Raw genomic sequence first — 22,289 nt, forward strand, 5'->3', positions numbered from 1 at the left:
TGTCAGTCATGAAGTTGGAAAATAACAAATACAGATTTCATACAAATGTTGTTTTGCAAATTAATCATTTTAAGCATATAGTTGGCTCCTCAAGAAAGTACGTTCAAATTTTAAGAAGCTGTCATTCATTTAAGCATATATTCAATAACTACAACCTATTTGATGAAGTTATTTTACATATAAATGTACATTCAACAACATAGTGGATGAAGCAATTGTGCAATCATATGCATCCTATGAAGACTATGTACAAATAAGGAAACATTTGCATATGCATTTTTCATTCATTGTATATTTACATGTAAATCACATGCATTTTATGTCAGTGTATACAGCCATAGATAATTCATGAAGTCTCTGTGTCGTGAATACATGGTGCCTGTGAGACTAATATATCTTCACATCAGATTACTTGCACTGGGAATGATGTCGTTCTGGAGGACAAGGCAGCTGTTTAGCCCTGGGTGCTTTGTTGTGCTCCGTGATGGTGGGAAGGAGGCTTGTATTCTGATCGTCATGTTGATTGGAGTTGTTACTCCGTATGGCTGATTACAAAGGGTCCTTTCTCTCCAGTAAGCAAGCTGGGTCATTTGGGATCATGGGAGTGATCATATTCACAGGGAATTCCTGGACTGCTACCCAGAATGAAAGAATGTTGATGTAATGTTCAGGGTGTGGCTCAATATCCTTTGAGATACTTTCTCCCTTAACAGCTAGTGTAGGACATACTACCTGGCTTCGTTCAGGTTTTCTGTCCATCTTTGATCAAAGAGGCAAATAAATGGGAGATATATCTGCAGAGAGTTGTTGGGGGAGTGGAGGAAAAGTTCCAAGGGGGTGATTCATACTGAAGTTTGCAAACCATTGTAAGGTTCCAGAGGTAGAACTTCATCTAGAGACAGTGGTATTGGCCATGTAGGGAGAGGTGAAAATTGTCAGCTAACCAGTGGAGGAACATTATCTGGTCCTCATGGAGGAGTTATCTTTAACTTCTTCATGCCAGGCTCTGAATTCAGTTGCAATTAATCTTCCTGAGAATTTTCCACTGTGCCACCTTTGGAAGAGATCTGGTAGACCTAGTGGGAGTTTTAGGGAGGAAGACTTGTTTCCAGGCTAAGACACTTGTCATGACATTGGAATGCTTTCAACTGTTTATTGGTCTCTTCATAGGGTGTTTGAATGGTAGACCCTGTAAGGTCCTGATTTCCAAAGCCCATTTCCAGCCATGGTTTATTTAGGGGTTAGGGGTGGGTGAGGGTGTGCTACAGACAAGACAATGATCCCTTGAACTGCCCAGTAGGAGTGTCTGAAATTTGGGAGACTGAGTCCTTCCTCTTGCTTTAGGAGTTGTTCATGGCCAGAGGAACTTAGAGATGCATCTGACCAGGTCATGATGGAGCAGTACTTGCACATGCGCAGATGCAGGCTCTTCAACTGGAACGTCAGTGTCTGCGACGTTCAGGTAGCTGCCAGGATTAAAGATGGCGCTGCTCAGTTTATCACAGGAAATGCTTATGGCGAGATTGTTCTAACTAACTAACCTTACATTAAGTTGGATGGAAGCCCAGTAAAATGCTATGTAGTTATAGGATACTAACGGTAATCCTTAGAGCCATTTGATATTCCAGTAATCCTATTAAATACAAAAGGAATTTTATGATTGAATTTCCATTGGAAGATAGTGAATTGGCACCCCGATCGATGGAAAAGAAATTTGGGCAGAGTATAAAATGTGCTGCCAATTTGTTGTTGTGATTCGTTTATATGACTGACCAGGATTGATTTTGCCCGAACGCAGCTACTTGCTCCTGCCGCACTGGCCGCTCTCCCCACTCAGCAACTCGCTTTCTTCCCCTCCTCCCCACCGGATGTCTCCCCCCCTCAGCCACTCGCTCTAGACCTCGTTGCCGATTGTTGCCCGCTCACACCAGCCCGCTCTCCAGTCGGCCGGTCGCTAGTTATAGGCCGCAGCACTTCCCTCCTCTCGGCCACTCGTTCCCACGTTTGATTGGGTTCTCCACGCGCCACCTGAAGAAGCAAGGCGGGCCGCAAGGGGTGACGGGGCGACATAGGAGCGAGTGGCCGAGAGGAGGGACGCAGTGCGGCCTAGAGCTAGCGGCTGGAGGGGGGTAAAGAGCAAGTGGCTGGAGAGCAGGGTGGCGCGAAGCGGGGAACAATCGGCCAGGGGAGTAGGGGGGAGCAACGTGTTTCCAGTTTTCTTCAGATTGTTCTGCATTCTGGTTAAAATTAACTGTGAGTAGAAACTGCTGTGCACAGGTAGGAACCAATCACAGGAGGGAGGCAGTAGGCCTTGGTGCATTTCTAACAATCCTGCGTCCCATGGCTAGAAATTGTACCTTGTTGCCCCCATTTTACAAACATAAAATGAGAACAGTGAGAGTTAATCTCAGAGACCAGCCTCCCTGCACCTCAAAGATGTCCACATCAATATTAGATCCTGGTCAGTCACTTAAAACAGGCGCTGGACCCCTTAACATATACTAATCAGGGGCCGACTGCCTGTTGTAGGACCCATCTGAGAAATTGGGCAGCCCTGAGTGGAGCAGGTTTTGCTGGTGTGAATGCGACCCAGCAAGTAGCCGCCACCAAAAAGGTAAGTAAAAAAATTAGTTTTCAGTTCTCAAATGGAGTCAGGATTGCTCCTCCTGACTGCACATCGCTACTGGCAGCCACGATCATTTCCTCCAGTTGACTTCCCTTCTCCACCGTGACCCCACCCCGACTCTCTGCCACGTCCCCCAGCCCAGGTACTTGCCTGAGGCTTCCACTGGTGGCCTGACATTTGTTTTGCAGGGTGGTTGCCTGTGGAAGTGTGACAGGTGCAGTCAGCACACCCAGGATTATTTAGTTGAGGCCCAAGATCCAATTTTGGGCCAGCTTTGGGTATTTGCGGACATTGCAGTTTTATCACTGCTTTTGTATATGAAACTGGGTAGCAACAATTTTCCTGTGCCATTTGTTGGCAAGGTCTATATAGTTACTCCAAGAGATCAAAGTCGGGGTTTCAGGCATCCCGGGCATATAGTGAGCTGTTAGAGTCATAGAGTTATACAGCACAGAAACAAGCCCTTCAGCCCAACCCTTCTGCACTGACCATCAAGCACCCATCCAATCTAATCCCATTTTCCCGGACTTGGCCCATAGCCTTGTATGCTATGGTGTTTCAAGTGTTCATCTAAATACTTCTAAAATGTTGTGAGAGTTCCTGCCTCTACCACCCCTACAGGTAGTGTGTTCCAGATTCTGACCACCCTCTGGGTGAAAAAAATTTTCCTCAACTCCCCTCTAAACCTCCTGCCCCTTACCTTAAATTTATGCCCCCTGGTTATTGACCCCTCCGCTAAGGGAAAAAGTTTCTTCCTATCTATCCTATGAATGCCCCTCATAATTTTGTATACCTTAATCATGTCCCCCTCAGCCTTCTCCGCTCCAAGGAAAACAACCGCAGCCTATCCAGTCTCTCATAGCTAAAATGCTCCAGCCCAGGCAACATCCTGGTGAATCTCCTCTACATCCTCTCCAGTGCAATCATATCCTTCCTATGGTGTGGTGACCAGAACTGTACACAGTACTCCAGCTGTGGCCTAACCAGCGTTTTATGCAACTCTAACGTAACCTCCCTGCTCTTATATTCTATGCCTCGGCTAATAAAGGCAAGTATCCCGTATGCCTTCCTAACCACCTTATCTACCTGTGCTGCTGCCTTCAGTGATCTATGGACAAGCACCCCAAAGGTCCCTCTGACCCTCTGTACTTCTTAGGGTCCTACCATCCACTGTATATTCCCTTGCCTTGTTAGTCCTCCCAAAGTGCATCACCTCACACTTCTCAGGATTAAATTCCATCTGCCACTGCTCCACCCATCTTACCAGCCCAACTATATCGTCCTGTAATCTAAAGCTTTCCTCCTCACTACTTACAACACCACCAATTTTCGTATCATCTGCAAACTTACTGATCATACCTCCTATATTCACGTCTAAATCATTAATGTACACTACAAACAGTAAGGTTCCTGCGGTACCCTACAGGTCACCATTCGCAAAAACAAACTTCGACCATCACCCTCTGCCTCCTTCCACTAAGCCAATTTTGGATCCAATTTGCCAAATTACCCTGGATCCCATGGGCTCTTACCATCTGTACCAATCTCCCATGGGGGACCTTATCAAAAGCCTTACTGAAGTCCATGTAGACTACATCAACTGCTTTACCCTCATCTACACATCTAGTTACCTCCTCGAAAAATTCAATCAAATTTGTTAGACACGATCGCCCCCTGACAAAGCCATGCCGACTTATCCCTGATTAATCCCTGCCTCTCCAAGTGGAGATTAATCCTATTTCAGAATTTTTTCCAATAATTTCCCTACCACTGATGTTAGACTCACAGGCCTATAATTACTTGGTTGATCCCTGCTACCCTTCTTGAATAATGGTACCACATTCGCTGTCCTCCAGTCCTCTGGTACCTCTCCTGTGGCCGGAGAGGATTTGAAAATTTATGTCAGAGACCCTGCTATCTCCTCCCTTGCCTCACATAACAGCCTGGGATACATCTCATGTGGGCCTGGGGATTTATCCATCTTTAAGCCTGCTAAACAGCTAATACTTCCTCCTTTTCAATGCTAATTTGTTCCAGTATATCACAGTCCCCCTCCATGATCACTCCAACTACATCGTCCCTCTCCATAGTGAACACAGATGAAAAGTAATAATTCAGAACCTCACCAATGTCCTCCGCCTCCACACACAGATTGCCTGATTGATCCCTAATGGGCCCCACTCTTTCCTGGTTATCCTCTTGCCCTTAATATAATTTAAAATGCCTTGGGATTTTCCTTTATCTTGTCTGCCAGTGTTTTTTCATGCCCCCTCTTCGCTCTCCTAATTACTTTTTTAAGTACCGCTCTACACTTTCTATACTCCTCCAGGGCCTCTGCTGTTTTCAATGCTCTGAATCTGCCAGAAGCCTCCTTTTTTTTCCTTATCCAATCCTCTGTATCCCTTGACATCCAGGGTTTGCTTGACTTGTTCCTACTCTTCACCTTTACGGGAACGTGTTGGACCTGAACCCTCATTATTTTCTTTCTGAAATACTCCCACTGGTCTGACGTAGACTTTCCTACAAGAAGCTGCTCCCAGTCCACTTTGGCGAGATCCTGTTTTATCATATTGAAATCTGCCTTCTCCCAATTCAGTACTTTTATTTCTGGTCCCTCTATGCCCTTTTCCATAACTACCTTCAATCTTACAGAGTTATGGTCATTATCCCCGAAATGCTCCCCCACTGACACTTCTACCACTTGTCCAGCTTCATTCCCTAGGATTAAGTCTGTTCACTATTTTAAAAGGATATTGGATTCAGTAAGTTGACAGGTCTTATTCAGTTTAGCAGAGAATCTGATTATCTTGCTGTTGGTAGAGTGGCTGCTCAAGCCAATGTCTTAATGGTGCTGTGGTGCAGTTCATTGTCACAAATGTTGCTGGGCAGGTGCACTGTGTGCTGCTGGTCTGAGGTGGATGGAAAAGTCAGACTAAGCTCCTGATGTGGTGCAATAAAAGCTGACAGCCAGTTGACACTTCATCTACCTTCAGTTATGCAACACATTTATCATATCTCTCCCCATCAGTGAGACCCAGTGACAGGAAAATGGATTACTCTTCGTAATTTTTTATTTAATAGTACAGACTGATCATTAACCCACTCCCATGTTGTTTGATTGTTGTATACCTTGTAATAAGAGCTCCATACAGAAAAAGAGCTCAAAGCTATTGAAGGTATGTATCCAGGTAGTTAGATGATTTGATTCCAAGGAAGAACTGGTAAGAAAACAAATTTTGGATTGCACAGATTTAACAGCTGCTGCCTGTGCTGAGATGTTGCAGTCCAAAGCCAGGCCTTCGGGGCCCAGAGCTGCTCGAGATTGTCCTACAAGGCCATCTGCAATCTCTCCCACTGAAAGTCAGCATACTTTCACCAGCTGTGCTGCAACTTTTGGGTTAGTACTGCATAGGAACACTATGCAAGGCAAAGGCACACAGAAGACAGGCAACTAAGGGATTGCAGAAGAGCGATTAGTTGATTTCCATATGGAATATTGGATTGTTTGTTTGATAAAGTTGGTTTGTTTTGTGGTTGCTTTTATTTCAGCTTCGTGGCCAAGCTGATGATGTGATGGTCAGTAACAGAGGAGTAGTAAGGTGTGTAATTGTTGTAGAATGGGGTTTGGGGTTGTGTTCACTGGAACCATAGTCGGATGACATGATCACAGACAGCCCAGCTGGAAAGGTATTGGTTGCCGCCTCCCTTCCTCTTGCTCCTATTCTTTTTCTTACTTCCTCCTCAGCACATCTAATGGTTCAATAATGTCCTTTAGGGAAGGAAATCTGCTGTCCTTACCTGGTCTGGCCTACACGTGACTCCAGACCCACAGCAATGTGGTTTATTTATTTACTTTATTTAGAGATACAGCACTGAAACAGGCCCTTCGGCCGACCGAGTCTGTGCCGACCAAGAACCACCCATTTATACCAACCCTACAGTAATCCCATATTCCCTACCACCTACCTACACTAGGGGCAATTTACAATGGCCAATTTACCTATCACCTCTTACATGCCCTTTGAAATGGCCTAGCAAGCCACTCAGTTGTATCTAACCGCTACGAAGTCAATAAAAAGGAATGCAACCAGACGGACCACCCGGCATCGACTAAGGCACCGGAAATGACAATGGCAGACCCAGCCCTGTCAACCCTGCAAAGTCCTCCTTGCTAACATCTGGGGGCTTGTGCCAAAGTTGGGAGAGCTGTCGCACAGACTGGACAAGCAACAGCCTGACATAGCCATACTCACGGAATCGTACCTGACAGACAATGTCCCAGACACTGCCATCACCATCCCCGGGTATGTCCTGTCCCACCGGCAGGACAGACCCAGCAGAGGTGGCGGCACAGTGGTATACAGTAGGGAGGGAGTTGTCCTGGGAGTCCTCAACATCGACTCTGGACCCCATGATGTCTCATGGCATCAGGTCAAACATGGACAAGGAAGCCTCCTGCTGATTACCACCTACCGCCCTCCCTCAGCTGATGAGTTAGGACTCCTCCATGTTGAACAGCACTTGGAGGAAGCACTGAGGGTGGCAAGGGTACAGAATGTACTCTGGGTGGGGGACTTCACTATCCATCACCAAGAGTGGCTTGGTAGCACCACTACTGAACGAGCTGGCTGAGTTCTAAAGGTGATATCTGCTAGACTGGGTATGCGGCAGGTGGTGAAGGAAGCAACAAGAGGGGAAAACATACTTGACCTGGTCCTCACCAATCTGCCTGCCGCAGATGCATCTGTCCGTGACAGTATTGGTAGGAGTGACCACCGCAAAGTCGTTGTGGAGAAGAAGTCCCGCCTTCACATTGAGGATACCCACCTTCGTGTTGTGTGGCACTACCACCGTGCTAAATGGGAAAGATTTTAAACAGATCTAGCAATGCAAAACTGGGCATCCATAAGGCTCTGTGGGCCATCAGCAGCAGCAGAATTGTACTCAACCACAATCTGTAACCTCATGGTCTGGCATATCCCGCACTCTACCATTACCATCAAACCAGGAGACCAACCCTGGTTCAATGAAGAGTGCAGGAGAGCATGCCAGGAGCAGCACCAGGCATACCTTAAAATGAGGTGTCAACCTGGTGAAGCTACAACACAGGGCTATCTGCGTGCCAAACTGCGTAAGCAGCAGGTGATAGACAAAGCTAAGCAATCCCATAACCGACGGATCAGATCTAAGCTCTGAAGTCCTGCCACATCCAGCCGTGAATGGTGGTGGACAATTAATCAACTAACTGGAGGAGGTGGCTCCACAAATATCCCCAACCTCAATGATGCGGGAGCCCAGCACATCAGTGCGAAAGATGAGGCTGAAGCATTTGCAACAATCTTCAGCCAGAAGTGCCGAGTTGATGATCCATCTCGGCCTCCTCCTGAAGTCCCCAGCATCACAGATGCCAGACTTAAGCCAATTTGATTCACTCCGCGTGATATCAAGAAACGACTGAAGGCACTGGATACTGCAAAGGCTATGGGCCCTGACAATATTCTGGCAATAGTACTAAAGCCCTGTGCTCCAGAACTTGCCACACCCCTAGCCAAGCTGTTCCAGTACAGCTACTGGCATTTACCCGGCAATGTGGAAAATTGCCCAGGTATGTCCTGTACACAAAAAACAGGACAATTCCAACCCAGCCAATTACCGCCCCATCAGCCTACTCTCAATCATCAGTAAAGTGATGGAAGGTGTCATCAACAGTGCCATCAAGCAGCACTTGCTTAGCAATATCCTGCTGAGTGGCGCTCAGTTTGGGTTCCGCCAGGGCCAGTCAGCTCCTGACCTCATTACAGCCTTGGTTCAAACATGGACAAAAGGGCTGAACTCAAGAGGTGAGGTGTGAGCGACTGCCCTTGACATCAAGGCAGCATTTGACCGAGTATGGCATCAAGGAGCCCTGGCAAAACTGAGGTCAACGGGAATCAGGGGGAAAACCCTCTTCTGGTTGGAGTCATACCTAGCGCAAAGGAAGATGGTTGTGGTTATTGGAGGTCAATCATCTGAGCTCCAGGAAACCACTGCAGGAGTTCCTCAGGGTAGTGTCCTAGGCCCACCCATCTTCAGTTGCTTCATCAATGACTTTCCTTCAATCATAAGGTCAGAAGTGGGTATGTTCGCTGATGATTGCACAATGTTCAGCACCATTCATGACCCCTCAGATACTGAAGCAGTCCGTGTAGAAACGCACCAAGACTGGGACAATATCCAGGCTTGGGCTGATAAGTGGCAAGTAACATTCACACCACACAAGTGCCAGGCAATGACCACCTCCAATTAGAGAATCTAACCATCTCCCCTTGACATTCTATGGCGTTACCACCGCTGAAACCCCCACTATCAACACCCTAGGGGCTACCATTGACCAGAAACTGAACTGGAGTAGCCATATAAATACCGTGGCTACAAGAGCAGGTCAAAGGCTAGGAATCCTGCGGCGAGTAAGTCATCTACTGACTCCCCAAAGCCTGTCCACCATCTACAAGGCACAAGTCAGGAGTGTGATGGAATACTCTCCACTTGCCTGGATGGGTGCAGCTCCAACAACACTCAAGAAGCTCAACACCATCCAGGACAAAGCAGCCCGCTTGATTGGCCCCCATCCAAATAAATTCACTCCCTCCACCACCGACGCACATTGGCAGCAGTGTGTACCATCTACAAGATGCACTGCAGCAACGCACCAAGGCTCCTTAGCACATTCCAAACCCGCAACCTCTACCAACTCGAAGGACAAGAGCAGCAGATGCATGGGAACACCACCACCTGCCACTTCCCCTCCAATCCACACAGCATCCTGACTTGGAACTATATCGCCGTTCCTTCACTGTCGCTGCGTCAAAATCCTGGAACTCCCTTCCTAACAGCACTGTGGGTGTACCTACCTCACATGGACTGCGGCGGTTCAAGAAGGCAGCTCACCACCACCTTCTCAAGGGCAATTAGGGATGGGCAATAAATGCTGGCCTGGCCAGCGACGCCCACATCTCATGAATAAATTTTTTTTTAAATCCCCGGTGTAATGGCTGTGCCCTCATGTTGTCGTAGTTATGCAGGATACAGCCGACCACGATGAATCAAGGTGCATGCTCTGGCAATTACTGCAGGGCTCCTCGAGAATGGCACAGGCTGTGGCACCATTGCTTGGGCACCCTAATGGTCCACGTGGCAGCATGACTCATTCTATATGTATACTCGCAACATGTTGTTACGTTATACAACAAAATCATGAGGTAGGTAGTCAGTGGATAGCCCTTGTCGCCCAGCAACCACGCTGTGATTTAATGTGATGGCTCAAATGCTGGTGGTACAGCGGACGGGGGCAGAATAAAGGCATCATGACTGTTGCCAGGATATCAGGCATTCACCTGCGTGATGTACTGAGCATGGTCACACAACAGCTGCACATTCAGAGATCAGAACCCTTTGCGGTTGCAGTACATCTCTGCATTTAGATGCTGTGCCTGCAAAGCCACATGTGTGCAGCCAATAGCACGCTGCATGGGGAAGCCCACTATCCTGGCAAAGCACGTGCATGATCCACCTGCTTCTCTCTGGTCAAAGAGAAGACAATGTACTCCTCTCTCATGGTATAAAGATCGCCAGTCATCTCCCTTCTGCAGCAATGATTGGCAAACTGGGAGATGTTAGAAACGTCGCCTGCTTCAGTCTAGAAGGATCCTGAAGTGAAGAAAGTTATGACCGCCATCACCGTCACAGGCACTGGTAGTGCTATCCTTGCCATGCTCTGAGGCTGCAGATCTGCCTGCAGGAGGTGGCAGATTATCATGAGCAACCACTTTGTGAAATAGAAACGTGCACACAATGTTCCTGGCTGAGTTTGAGGTAAGAGAAATGCACCTTGATGACCCTAGGTGGATAAGGCCTCCTGCTGAGAGCCCTTTGCCCCCTTTCCTCCTCCACCTCCCTTCCTCCTCCATCCCCTTTCCTCTCCCTCCTCCACCCCCTCCCTCTCCCTCCTCCTCCCTCTCCCCCCACCTCCTCCCTCTCCAAGCAGCCTGTCCTCTTCTGAAATAAAAACAAAAAATGCTGGAAATACTCAGCAGGTCTGGCAGCATCTGTGGAGAGAGAAGCAGGTCTTCTTCTGTGCTGCTTCTGATCAATCTCCCTATCATTCTGCAGACCAAGGGGAATGACAACTGCCGCGCCCATGAATGGGAGTGAGTGGTTTGATCAGAACACTTGCAGCGAAAAACAAGGCCTTCTCCACATGCAGCATCATTCCCGGCAGACTTCCCCAATTTTAAACAGCAGTAGAAAACTTACAGCCTTCTACATACTCAAACAGAGTCAGTAGAAATCAATCAGCAAGTAACCTCAAAGCAGTTGTTAATCCCTTTAAATAGCATTGGTTGTTGGGTGGGTTGGGGTAGGGGGGGGGTCCTTCCTGTTTTTGAATGCATGTTCAGCTGTACATGTTTAAGAGAAGGTGCTAAGAGAGAGTTCAGTGCACCTGGGTTAATGCCCTCGCTAAATACTGCCAAATATGTGCACATGCCGCACAGATGCCATTATGAGCACAGCTCAGCTGGATTCCGCAGCGTCATGGTTTTTCTTTTTATCTGTTATTAGACTGGAAGCTGGTCAGGTTTATATAAGGCTTTTAGATTTGATGGTTTTTAATGCAGCAAGAAAGGAAATTTTACAAAGAGAATATTCTAAGCTAGCAGATGGCATTGTGGGATAAACCACCAGTTGCAGAAGCACTGAAGTTTCAAAATTCTGCAGTTTCAGCCTTAGGTTTTCGCAACCCAGTTAACTGAAACTTTACTGAGCTATGAGTCTTGTGATTCAATTAGTTACTTGTTTTATAAAGATCAAAGTTCAATCCTCGTTTTAAATCCCAGTTCTCATTATTAAAAAGGTTTGTAAAGGCATGGTTAGATCATACAAAGGTACCTTTGTTTGTCAAAAATTGGCAGTACATCAAAATTAAGCGACAGCACTTTTCATGTTTTGGTTAGCTAGTCATTTTACATTAAGTAACATTTGTAAAAATAAGTGTCTGATTATTTGAAATGTCAAGTTAAAACATTAGTTGGTAAGCACTAGTACAAGTTGACACTTTTTAAAATTCTGGACATTTGTGGTATGTAGGTCGTACAAAAGAATGATAGTAAGAAGCTAGTCATTGCTAGGTCCCTGCTCTTTCACTGTTGAACAATGTGCTCAAAAAACTAAGCCATTCTTTTGTATATAACTTGCCTTTTTATCTTGTGTGAGTGCTGTTGCTATGTCTTTCCAAGGTCTGACATATTTTGTCCAATTTAATTTTAAGAAGTTTAGATGGATATGTAAAAGATCTTGGTTTGAAACTGGAAATTTGGCAGTAAAGCTGTACAGTTAAATCTTTCACACTTAAAAACAATCTACTCCCCTGACTTTAGCTTGTTCACCACACTTAACAGTTTTCCTTATCTATATGAGCCACTGCTTTAGGATCATCAATTATGAATAAAATGTTTAGCAAAGTACTACTGGTGCATGTACACAGATACAATTCCATTCTTAGGTATCACTTATACGATCGCTCTTTTATTGGGTGGGAATCTCCACTATCTTCAATTCTGTGCCCCATGTTGATTTCGACAACACGGCATAGCATAGTCCAGTAAGCTTTACTTCCCCAAATACCAACCAGGAACCAGAATAGAGGAACATAAGGAGCAAGTCTTGGTAATAGAGCACAGGCTGGAGAACAGAGTGGAAGTGCAAAGGGCTGAAAGTGAGGCAGGCAGGAGTATGGAAGGGAACTTGGGAAAGAAGCAGAGGAATAGAGGAAAGGATGACAAATGGACCAAAATGGCACAACTCAAGCAGCAGAATGGAAGAGAGGCCAGGGTGAGGAATGGTGCAGCAGAACAAATGGCAGATTGTGGGCAGAAGTACTGAGGACAGGCTGAAGAATGAAGGGAAAGAACATGTCGGGGAAAGAAGCAGAGAACAAGTGAGGAATTGGGGACAAGGTGCAAAGACCCAACTGGGGAATGGAGTAGAAGCACAGTGGGCTGGCTAGGGAATGAATGGAAGATGCAGAGGGAAGGCTGAGGAATGGAGCAGAAGTATAGAAGGCAAGCAGGGAAAGTGGAAAGGTACGGAGGGCAGAGTTAAACTCCAGAAAGCTTGTTGTGGAAGGATGATGCTGGAGCCTATCTTTACTCAGTTTCACATTTATTGTACGTTGTAAAAGGATTCTAAACATGTAGATCCTCACTCAGAAAACCCTTCACCAGTCTCAGTAAGTGTCTCCTTATAAGTGCTCAAGTAAGACCCCAATTAACACCCTCCACCTGCATATAATTAAACAATTAATATACCATTAACAGTCAGGTTGGGGAATGGAGCAGAGATACAGAGGGCACATTGCAGAATGATATTTACAAGTAGTTGCAGAATGACTATTAAAACTGCAAAGCAACTGCAGACAGGGAGTTGCCTCTGGCTCTTCAGCTGATGTATACAGTACTTTATTTTGATTTGATTTAACCTGCTTAAAGGGAAACCTCAGTATAGCAAAAGGACTTTGCTTAAAAAAAAACTCATGTAGGTATTTTGAAAAAGTAATTTAAAAACTACATGACAGGAGATAGTCATTGCCTCAGTCTGCTTTTGTGCTAGTTTAATGTAAAGTTCACTGGCAGGAGGTTAAGATTTGGGTTTTCCAGTATAACAGAATCACAGTAGGGTTGGTCAGCAATGCAGCACATCAGCCTACCGTAAAGATGAAACTGACACTAACTGTTTTCCTGTGGTTGTGGTTATTTGCATTTTTAGGCCAGCTGTCTGATTTCCACTCGGGGAACGAATAGAGATTGACTGTGACAGGCCTCTGCTGCCTATTGAATTTTGACAAAAATGGTAAAAAAACAGTGGGCTGAATTTTATAGATCCCCCTGACGTCGGAGGTCGTGGCGGGGGGGGGGCCGTAAAATGCCTCCAGGAGAGGGTCACCACGCACCCCGATGCCGGGAGGGCCCGGCCCCATATTGCTGGTTGTGGCGAGGCATCGTGGCAGTCCCCCGCTGCTCGGCAACGGGACCACCATTAACATATTTAAATAAATTTAAATTAAATTCCTGCCATCTGTCTTGGTGCGATCTTCGTGCCGCTGGCTGGCACTCCTGCGCCTTCGGATCCCTGTCCGGGGAAACGAGGCGGAACACTGGTGGGGAGGGGGGAGGAGGTAAGTTTCTCAGTGCAGTGGGAGTTGGGGGGTGGGGTCAGTGGGTAGTGGAGTCAAAGTCATATCACAGGTATAGGCCATGGTGGGAAGGGTTATAGTGTAAAGTTTATGCACTTTGTGGGGAAGGTCAGGTGGACAAGATAAGTGTTTTGGTGGGAGAGGGCAAGTAATTAATTCTGTGGTTATTGGGGGAGTGGGAGAGGGGAAAGATAAGTTTATTTAATTTTTTTAAATCAATGTATCTTTAAATATTATATTGAACGGCAGGGCTCGGCGCCCTTTGAAAATGGCATCAGTGCCTGTGCACAGGCAGCTGACACCATTGCCGGGGACGGACAGCCTGCCCCCTCCAAGTCATCGGGGTGGGGGGGGAGGGTGGTCCTCCCCAGCTATTTAAATGAGCAGCTGCGTGTGTATGCTTTTTTGCCCCTTTGGTGATCCATAGCAAAGCTGGAATCTAGGTCAAGCATTTATTTGGTGCAAATGAGGGAACGCATGTCAGAGGACGTATTTCTGTCTTTTAAACAGTGATACAATATGCCTGGCCATATATGGACACACATGCATTCCCCCATCACTCGCAGTAGGAAATCCTGGAAGTGATACGGGAAAGATGATTCAGGGCGGCACAGTGGCGCAGTGGTTAGCACCGCAGCCTCACAACTCCAGGGACCCGGGTTCGATTCTGGGTACTGCCTGTGTGGAGTTTGCAAGTTCTCCCTGTGACTGTGTGGGTTTTCGCCGGGTGCTCCGGTTTCCTCCCACAGCCAAAGACTTGCAGGTGATAGGTAAATTGGCCATTGTAAATTGCCCCCAGTGTAGGTAGGTGGCAGGGAATATGGGATTACTGTAGGGTTAGTATAAATGGGTGGTTGTTGGTCAGCACAGACTCAGTGGGCCAGAGGGCCTGTTTCAGTGCTGTATCTCTAAATAAAATAAATAAAAGATCCTGCTTCCATCCTTTCAAGTTATGCTGGAGAGCTCGTGTAACTTGAGCAGAAAATGCTTATTTTCTTTAGCAATTAATCAATGTTATTGGTGCATTCTGATTACGGGCCAACCTTTGGCTCCAAATCTATACAAATTATTTGGCCTAAAGTTTCTTTAGTGGCTCAGTGGGTTATTGCCCTAATGGGTATGAAAATAGGTCATATAGAAAGGCAGCAAAATTCAGTCGCAAAGCGCCTGTACTTTTGGGGCTAAGGGTACTTTTGGGGCTAAGTGTGCCATTTCCGGTCCAAAATGGCATCCACGGTGCTCGTGGTGCATGTGCTTCTGGTGCTGGTCGCACCAAATGCCATTTTGGTAAGGGTGTTAGCACACATGCAGTAAGTGTACGCCAGTGGTATACAGAGTTGGCAGATTGGAACATCAGTAAGCTTATAATGTTGTGCTGACACCAGCCGTGCCATTTTCAACCTGAATGTTCCAGGTAATGCCTCCTCTTAACTTTACGCAGCTAAACTTGCATTTTGTAGCAGGAACGATCATCGATTAAAGGGATCATCAAATAAGTTGCTGTTTGATTTCTACTGGCTCTTGCTGAGTTTGTAGAAGGGTCTGGTGGTTTGTACTGCTAATTAAAGATGCTGACATCTTACAGGGAACGTTGTAACGTATGCTGAAGGCCTTGGTTCTGAGTTCAAGGGTTTTGCTTTGGCCACTTGCTCCCAGACATGGGTGCAGTAGTTTGAATCCTCCTTGGCCTGCAACAGGTTAGGCAGAATGGGCAGAGGTGACACATAGGGGGACAAGCTGCTCAAAGAAGAAGGAGGGGGAAAAAGGCTCATGGCAGAACGCCCTATCTGCCCTTCGTCTTCAGGAAGCAATTATCCTCCCTCAACTGAGCAAGTAAAAGTGTTTCAGAAGTGTCTGCTTCACTAGGGAGGCATTCCCCAAAAATCTGCCACCTGTTGCAGCAAGACCTGCAGTCTCAGAGCAGGGCAAAGACAGTCAGTAACTTGAAGGTGACCCAATCATGAACTGGTATGCATTGGACTCCTTCCAGATTGGAGCAAGCGATATTGCAACATCTCCCAGGTTGCTGTCCACTGTATATGTAAGGGAGGTCACTGAGGCTCTTTGTGCAGAGAGCTGAATACATTTCATTCTTTCCTGCCAGAGAGAAGCAGATGGAGCAAGCATACAGCTTCACCAGGATTGCAGACTTCCCCGTGTGGCAGGGTGGCATTGCAGGCGTCGGATGTAAATTGTGAAATTATTGCAACTTGAAGGGATTCCACTCCCTCAATATCCAGCTGATGTGCAACCATACTTAGCGCATTATGCAGGTCCATGCTCGGTATCCTGGCGGCAGTCATGATGCCTTCATTCTGTTCCAGTCCGCTGTACCACCTGCTCTTGAATCACCATGATGAGGATGGCTATTGGACGACAAGAACTATCCGCTGACCAGCTGATTTATGATCCATTGTGCAGCACACGCACACATGGACAGCTTGCATATGATGAAAGCCATTCTGCCATACAAAATGTAATCGAGCAGACCATTGGAGTTCTTAAGCAACATTTCCGCTGCCTGGACCACTCTGGAGGAGCCCTGCAGTACTTGCAGTTTGCATCTCAAGGTTTATTGTGGTCTGCTGCACGCTACACAACCCTGCCATCACGAGGGCTCAGCCCTTGCCACCAGCTATACAGTAAGCAGAGCAGGAAGAAGAGCAAGAAGAGGAGGAAGGGAGGAGGTAACCAACACATCTTTCTGGCCTGGCTGTCCATGATCGACTTATCTGACTGCGATACCAGTGAAGGCAACCCGAATTCACCATTTACCAACAGTCCTACACTTTAACTTCCCTCTGTTACTATCACAGCACACAATGCTGATAAAAATGCACCACAGAACAGTCGTTCCAAACCAACTTCATAACTAGACCGTCCAATATTCCATTCAAAAGTCAACTAATCATCCTTGTGCATTCCCTTATGCTTGGTGTTCCATGTGCCTTTGCCTGTCCTTGTGCTTGAATGCAGTGCTACCCCAGTGGCTACAGCATGACTGTTGGAAGGCTGCCAACTTTTGGTTGGGATACTGTAGGTGACCTTGCAGAATAACCTCAAACAGCTCTGGCCTTAGAAGGTCTGACATTTGCAGCAGCAGTCTGAGCTGGCAGGCTTACAGGCAACAGCAATGGCACTGGCAGAGTGGCAGTAGTGGGAAGATAAATGCTGTCATCCTGAGAGAAGACAGCAGGTTCATGCTCCTTGGAGCCACTGTTAGTACCACAGGGTGGCACCTCAGCAATCCCAGCATGATGGAGGACAAATTGCTGGACTGCTATGACACACTGCAAGCCCCTTAGCACACTGGTATCCATAGCTATGATGGTAGCATGCTGAGCTAGCATGACTTCAGTCTGAGCTTCTACTGTAGCACCCAGACATTGCATGGCTTCTGCATGTGCTGAAATGGAAGTTGAAACATTGGCCATCAGACACTGCATCGTGTTTGGGTTTGCAAGTGTTCTCATGGAGTTGGCCACCATTTCCATGTTGCAATGAGTGGGGTCCAAGCTCTGCAAAAAATGCTGTGCCAAGTTGGTGCCAGATTGCTTCATGCTTCTTGAGTGAATGCAGGTTTTCTGGCAGGCCTCCCAATGCACCAAGCATTTCATTTTGCAAAGCCATCAGCATTTTCCTGTAGGCCTCGAAGCTCTCATCTGAGTCCTCTGCAGCAGAACTCATGTGCAACCTTGCCTTCCAGCCAGCTGGCACCTGCATGACCCTCGGCCTCTGCTCTGGCTGCTAGCCACTCATACTCGGTGTCTCATCGCGTGCAAATCCCACCACTAAGCAAGCAGTGTCAGTATCTGAGTTTATAGCTGTGAGTGTGAGAGCGAGTGATATTGTTTCTTCTTCATCACTGTCTTCTTGCTGTTCCACCACTGCCTGACCAGGTGGCAGGTCTTGGGTATTTGAAATGAGAAGGCCACAAGGCCCCTGTTGTGGTGAGGGAAGGTGGCGTGTTGGAAATGTGAGGTGCATGCTTACACCATCTGCATCTTGTGAATTGAATCAGAAGAGATTGTGGGATGAGGGGAAAGTAGGATGTGAGAAGGAGGATTAGGTATGAGCAGACTGTCATCTTTGATGCTTTCAGCACCGCCGCTGACCATGGCCTCAATCATGTCCGCTGCAATGATAGAGAGCATCCATTTCATCCATGAGGGTAAGGACATGCAGCCTTGCCTGTCGCCCGCTGCTTAGGTGCTGCTGCCTCTAGTTATGAACCACTTTGACCTACTAGAGAGAGAGGGAAGTGTCAGTGAGTGTGTTGCAATCTGTTTGGGTGATGTACCTGCCATGGGTGAATAGCTGGCAGTGTGGGCAAGCTGTGAAATGTGGATGTGAGGCTGAGAGCAGTGGTAAGTGTGTGAGGATCAAGTGAAGCAATGAATATGAATTATGAGTCATGATTGATAGAGAATGTTGGTAAAAGTGGTGGTGAATTGAGCAGTGTCTGAGGCTAGAGGTTCAGCTGGCATTTGAAGATGAACTCACTGACCTTGACGGTGTGAGGTCATTAAACTTCTTATGGCATTGTCTCCATGACCTCTGGGCTACACTCCTTACATTGACTGCAATGTCTTTCTGCTCCCATTGCTTCTCAAATATTGTCTGGAGGGCCTCCTGGCCCCCTGTGGATAGAGGACAAGTCTCCAACTCTGGCACCAAGGCCTCCAATGCTGCATCAGAGAACCTAGGGGCACACTCTCTGTCCTGTCGCGCCATTAATTTGTGTTCTCCCTGCTCAGAATGTCTTCCCCAACCACTTCCAGAGCCTGCTGCAGCAATAGGGCAATGAAAAATAAAAAGACTTCTGCTTACCTGTATGGTAATTGGTTCCCCCTGTAATACTGCAGCATTGTCTGAATGAGATTTGTGTGTTCAAGTCACAGTCACAACAAATGAGAAATGGTGCAGTTGCCCCTTATTGGCAGATCCATCCCTCAATATAAATCAGGTCCATTCTGCACAGCAGAAACCAGTACAATTTATGAAGTAATTCTAATAAAAGGGATGTGAGAGGAGCTGCATCAGCACTTCTAGGAGCATCTGGTTTTATCCTCAATGATTTTGAGGATAATTTTGAAAAAATTAAGTTACATGCTGCGAGGAGGCCTCATGCTGTATTAATAAGGCAGAACAGAGAATTATTCAAGGTAGAGTTTCACTGCAATACTCGCTGCAGTGATGCTGTAGCAACTGTGTAAATAGCTAACACTGATGGTACTGTATACTATGGCTGCCTTTTTCACATCCCATGAGTATACTAAGTGCCCAAGCCCTTCATGCAGATCACTCATGTGATATACTGTCCCAGGTGTCAGAGAAAGCTTGCAGCAAGCAGATAGAAGTTATGGTTTGCTTATAAAATTGTTTATCTTTTGTCACAGGTGTTTTGGAATTCTTTAGCAATGTTAACAGTATGCATTCCCTCACCAGGGACCATAATGTAAATGCAAAATTTTTGGCTCTTAACCTTTGGTATCCAAGAATCCTACAGGACACGGAATAGAAATTTATAGTTAGAAAAGTTAGAAGTAAATTTTAAAACTCCACACAGGTGAACATTTCGGAGATAGGTTTTGCCTAACTGTGTTTGGCCCAGACTGATGAACAACTTTAGTCCTCTTTCCACAGTCAAAATGCTTACTAAACTCACTCAATGTTGAAACACTAATATAAATGATATATTATTCACTGCCGTTGAGGAATAAATAATTATCATTCAGACTGCAGTCAGTCTCCCACAGTACACAGGTGAAACGTCACACCATCAGTAACAACAGCTTGCATTTATATAGCTTCTTTAATGTAATAAAACAGCCAAGGTGCTTCACAGGGGCATTATATATCATGGGTTGGTTTTTTGAGGAGAGGGGCGATGATGGCAGATTTGAAAGAGAGGGGGACAATACCTGTGGAAAGAGAACCGTTAACAATATTAGCTAATGTGGGCACCAGGAAGGGAAGTTGGATGGTCAGCAGTTCAGCGGGATAAGGGTTGAGGGAGCAGGAGATGGATATTGGGACAAGATGATAGGGCATGAGGGGAGATGGAAGAGAAACTAGAGAAACATGCAAGTTCAGGGTGAGAGCTGGGGGGGAGCCTTAGTGGAATTTTGGCCCAATGGGCTAGGGAAAGGAAGGAAAGTGGCAGGGGTAGCTGTTTGGATGGTCTCAGACTTGGTGACAAAGAAGTCCATGAGCTCCTTGCACTTGTTGAAAATGGGGCTGAAGGAGACAGGGGAAAGGGGTTTAAGAAGACAGTTTGCAGTAGAGAAAAGAAGCCAGGGGTTACCTTTGCATTCCAGAATGAACCTGGAATAGTAAGCAGTTTTTGCTAATGAGAACAGGACCTGATAGTGCTTTTGAGGTCCAGCCAGATCCGGTGATGAATGGTTAAACCGGTTGTCCGCCATATCCATTCAAGTCTGCGTCCCTTCGACTTAAGGGAGTGGAGATGAGCGCCGTACAGGGGGAATGGCCAGAATAAGAGAGAGTAATGGTTTTAATGAGGACTAGGGCATCGAAGGTGAAGGTGTGGTCGAACAAATCAGTAGTTGCAGAAATGTCTTGGTGAAAAGGCTAGAGAATTGGCAGTTCTGCACTGAAAAGCTAGCAATCATTTGTGTGTTATATAATGTGCTGTATCTCTACATATGCTTGGAAAGCTTTGCTAGATGCACCTAAATTTTCTTTGGCTGCTGTCATCTGAATTTTGTGGCTCTGGTGTTGTTGTGGGTCCTGTACTAAACTGCAGCCATTGAATAGCACCTTTGCCATTTGTAGAAACATATTACTCTATAACTGCACTAAATTTAGTTTTCCTGCTTTCCTCCTCAGAACATAGATGCAGTTAACTTCTTTTGTGACTATGAGGAGAGCCGGGGTAACTACTTGGTGGACGTTGATGGCAACAGGATGCTTGACCTTTACACCCAGATCTCTTCCATCCCTATTGGTAAGGGCTACATGTTATACTGGGAGCTACACTCCTCAGAAGAGATATTTTAAAACCTGACAGTTATCCTACAGTCCATTTCTTCAATGAGTATTTTTCAGCATAAACATTATTGTTCATGGAGATTATAAATGTACAAAGTTCTTTATCTGGTGTATCTTATCAGGGAACTAAACCTATGATTTACCTGCACCAAGTGTTGAATTTTCCATATATCCTCCTTCCATCCTTTATAACACCACTCTAGATTATGGTTGCCAACACTCCTGGATCGTCCTCCAGGAATTGAAAATAAATCTCCAGACACAGCTGTAAGCTATGCTGAAGATTTTCTGATAATCTGCATGCTGCACCTCAGGAGGAGTCTGTTAAAATTAGGCTGCAGATTATACTGATATAGAAGGCAGCCATAATCAGTTCCAGGGCCCAGGGCTGAGGTGTTTTTCATTTCTTTCCCATTTCTTTGTCCTTCATCTCCACACTGTACAATCTAGTTAAAATTGTTGGCCCAGCCAAATCATGAGCTTAATTAATATTAAAATTGAGTTCTCTTTTTGATGGTCACACAGACCATTGGCCACCTACAAACCCCTACAGTCTTTATGCGGGTGCTCTCCCCAAAGCAGGCAGGATTCTGTGCGTGCAGTCACGAAACAAAGTTTAGTTGATGAGCCAAGCGGTTTTATTGGCAGGGAGTTTTCTCTGCCGCTCTCGCTGTGGATCTCTGCACCCTCCACAGACCTGAGAAAGACTCATTGAATGTCACTGAATGTCCATTACAGCATGGCACAGCCCTCCCTTCCCCACCCCAGCAATTATACAGTGTATTTCTAGCTCTGCTCTTGGTTGGTGCAGTAATTACTAGTGAGGAAGGATCAAAAAACAGAACAATTAAATATTTTTGTAACAAGCCTTAACTGGCAAATATCTGGTAATGACTAATCACCGGCTGTGGGAAATCATGTGATGCAACCTACTGAAATATTTCCGACCAGAGTTGTCAACCCTATTCTTGACACCAGGAATCTTTTTGGGAATCCTACAGATAAATATGTGAATCGTCATAATGACCATTTCTTTCAACCTTCTTAGCGCTTGGTAAAAGCTATTCAAAATCTTTTGATTAAATTGAATGTAAATGTTAACATGGGGTTTTTCTTATTCCCGTACTAATACGTCCATCTTTTGGAAAGAAAATCCGTTTTCAGATCAGTATTTCACACTGCCCGTGAGAGACAGGGAACATTAATATTCGTTACATCAAAGGAATTGTAACACTAAATTACATTGTCTTTATTCTGGCCCAGTGATCTTTTGAATCTCATAAGGGCTCATTTGTTTAATTTACGTTTTGACATCCTAAACAATACTGTAACATTCTGGTAACTATTGACTTGGTATAGAATATATAAATGTGTCTGAGGGTTAAAGTAACAGCTGTTTATCTACACACATCTTGCATCTAA

The 22,289-nt window shown here is 45.9% G+C and overlaps 1 protein-coding gene across 2 annotated transcripts in view; it reads left to right on the plus strand.

The window, feature by feature from the left end:
- Positions 1-22,289, plus strand: part of abat (4-aminobutyrate aminotransferase) — a 276,368-nt gene that overhangs the window by 163,690 nt on the left and 90,389 nt on the right. For both annotated transcript variants that reach the window (XM_068056126.1, XM_068056125.1), the window contains exon 5: positions 20,706-20,823. In XM_068056126.1, coding sequence (XP_067912227.1) covers positions 20,706-20,823 — 118 coding nt within the window. The remainder of the gene's footprint in view (positions 1-20,705; positions 20,824-22,289) is intronic.

Source organism: Heterodontus francisci, chromosome 24, assembly GCF_036365525.1.
Source record: "Heterodontus francisci isolate sHetFra1 chromosome 24, sHetFra1.hap1, whole genome shotgun sequence".
Lineage (NCBI taxonomy): Eukaryota > Metazoa > Chordata > Chondrichthyes > Heterodontiformes > Heterodontidae > Heterodontus > Heterodontus francisci.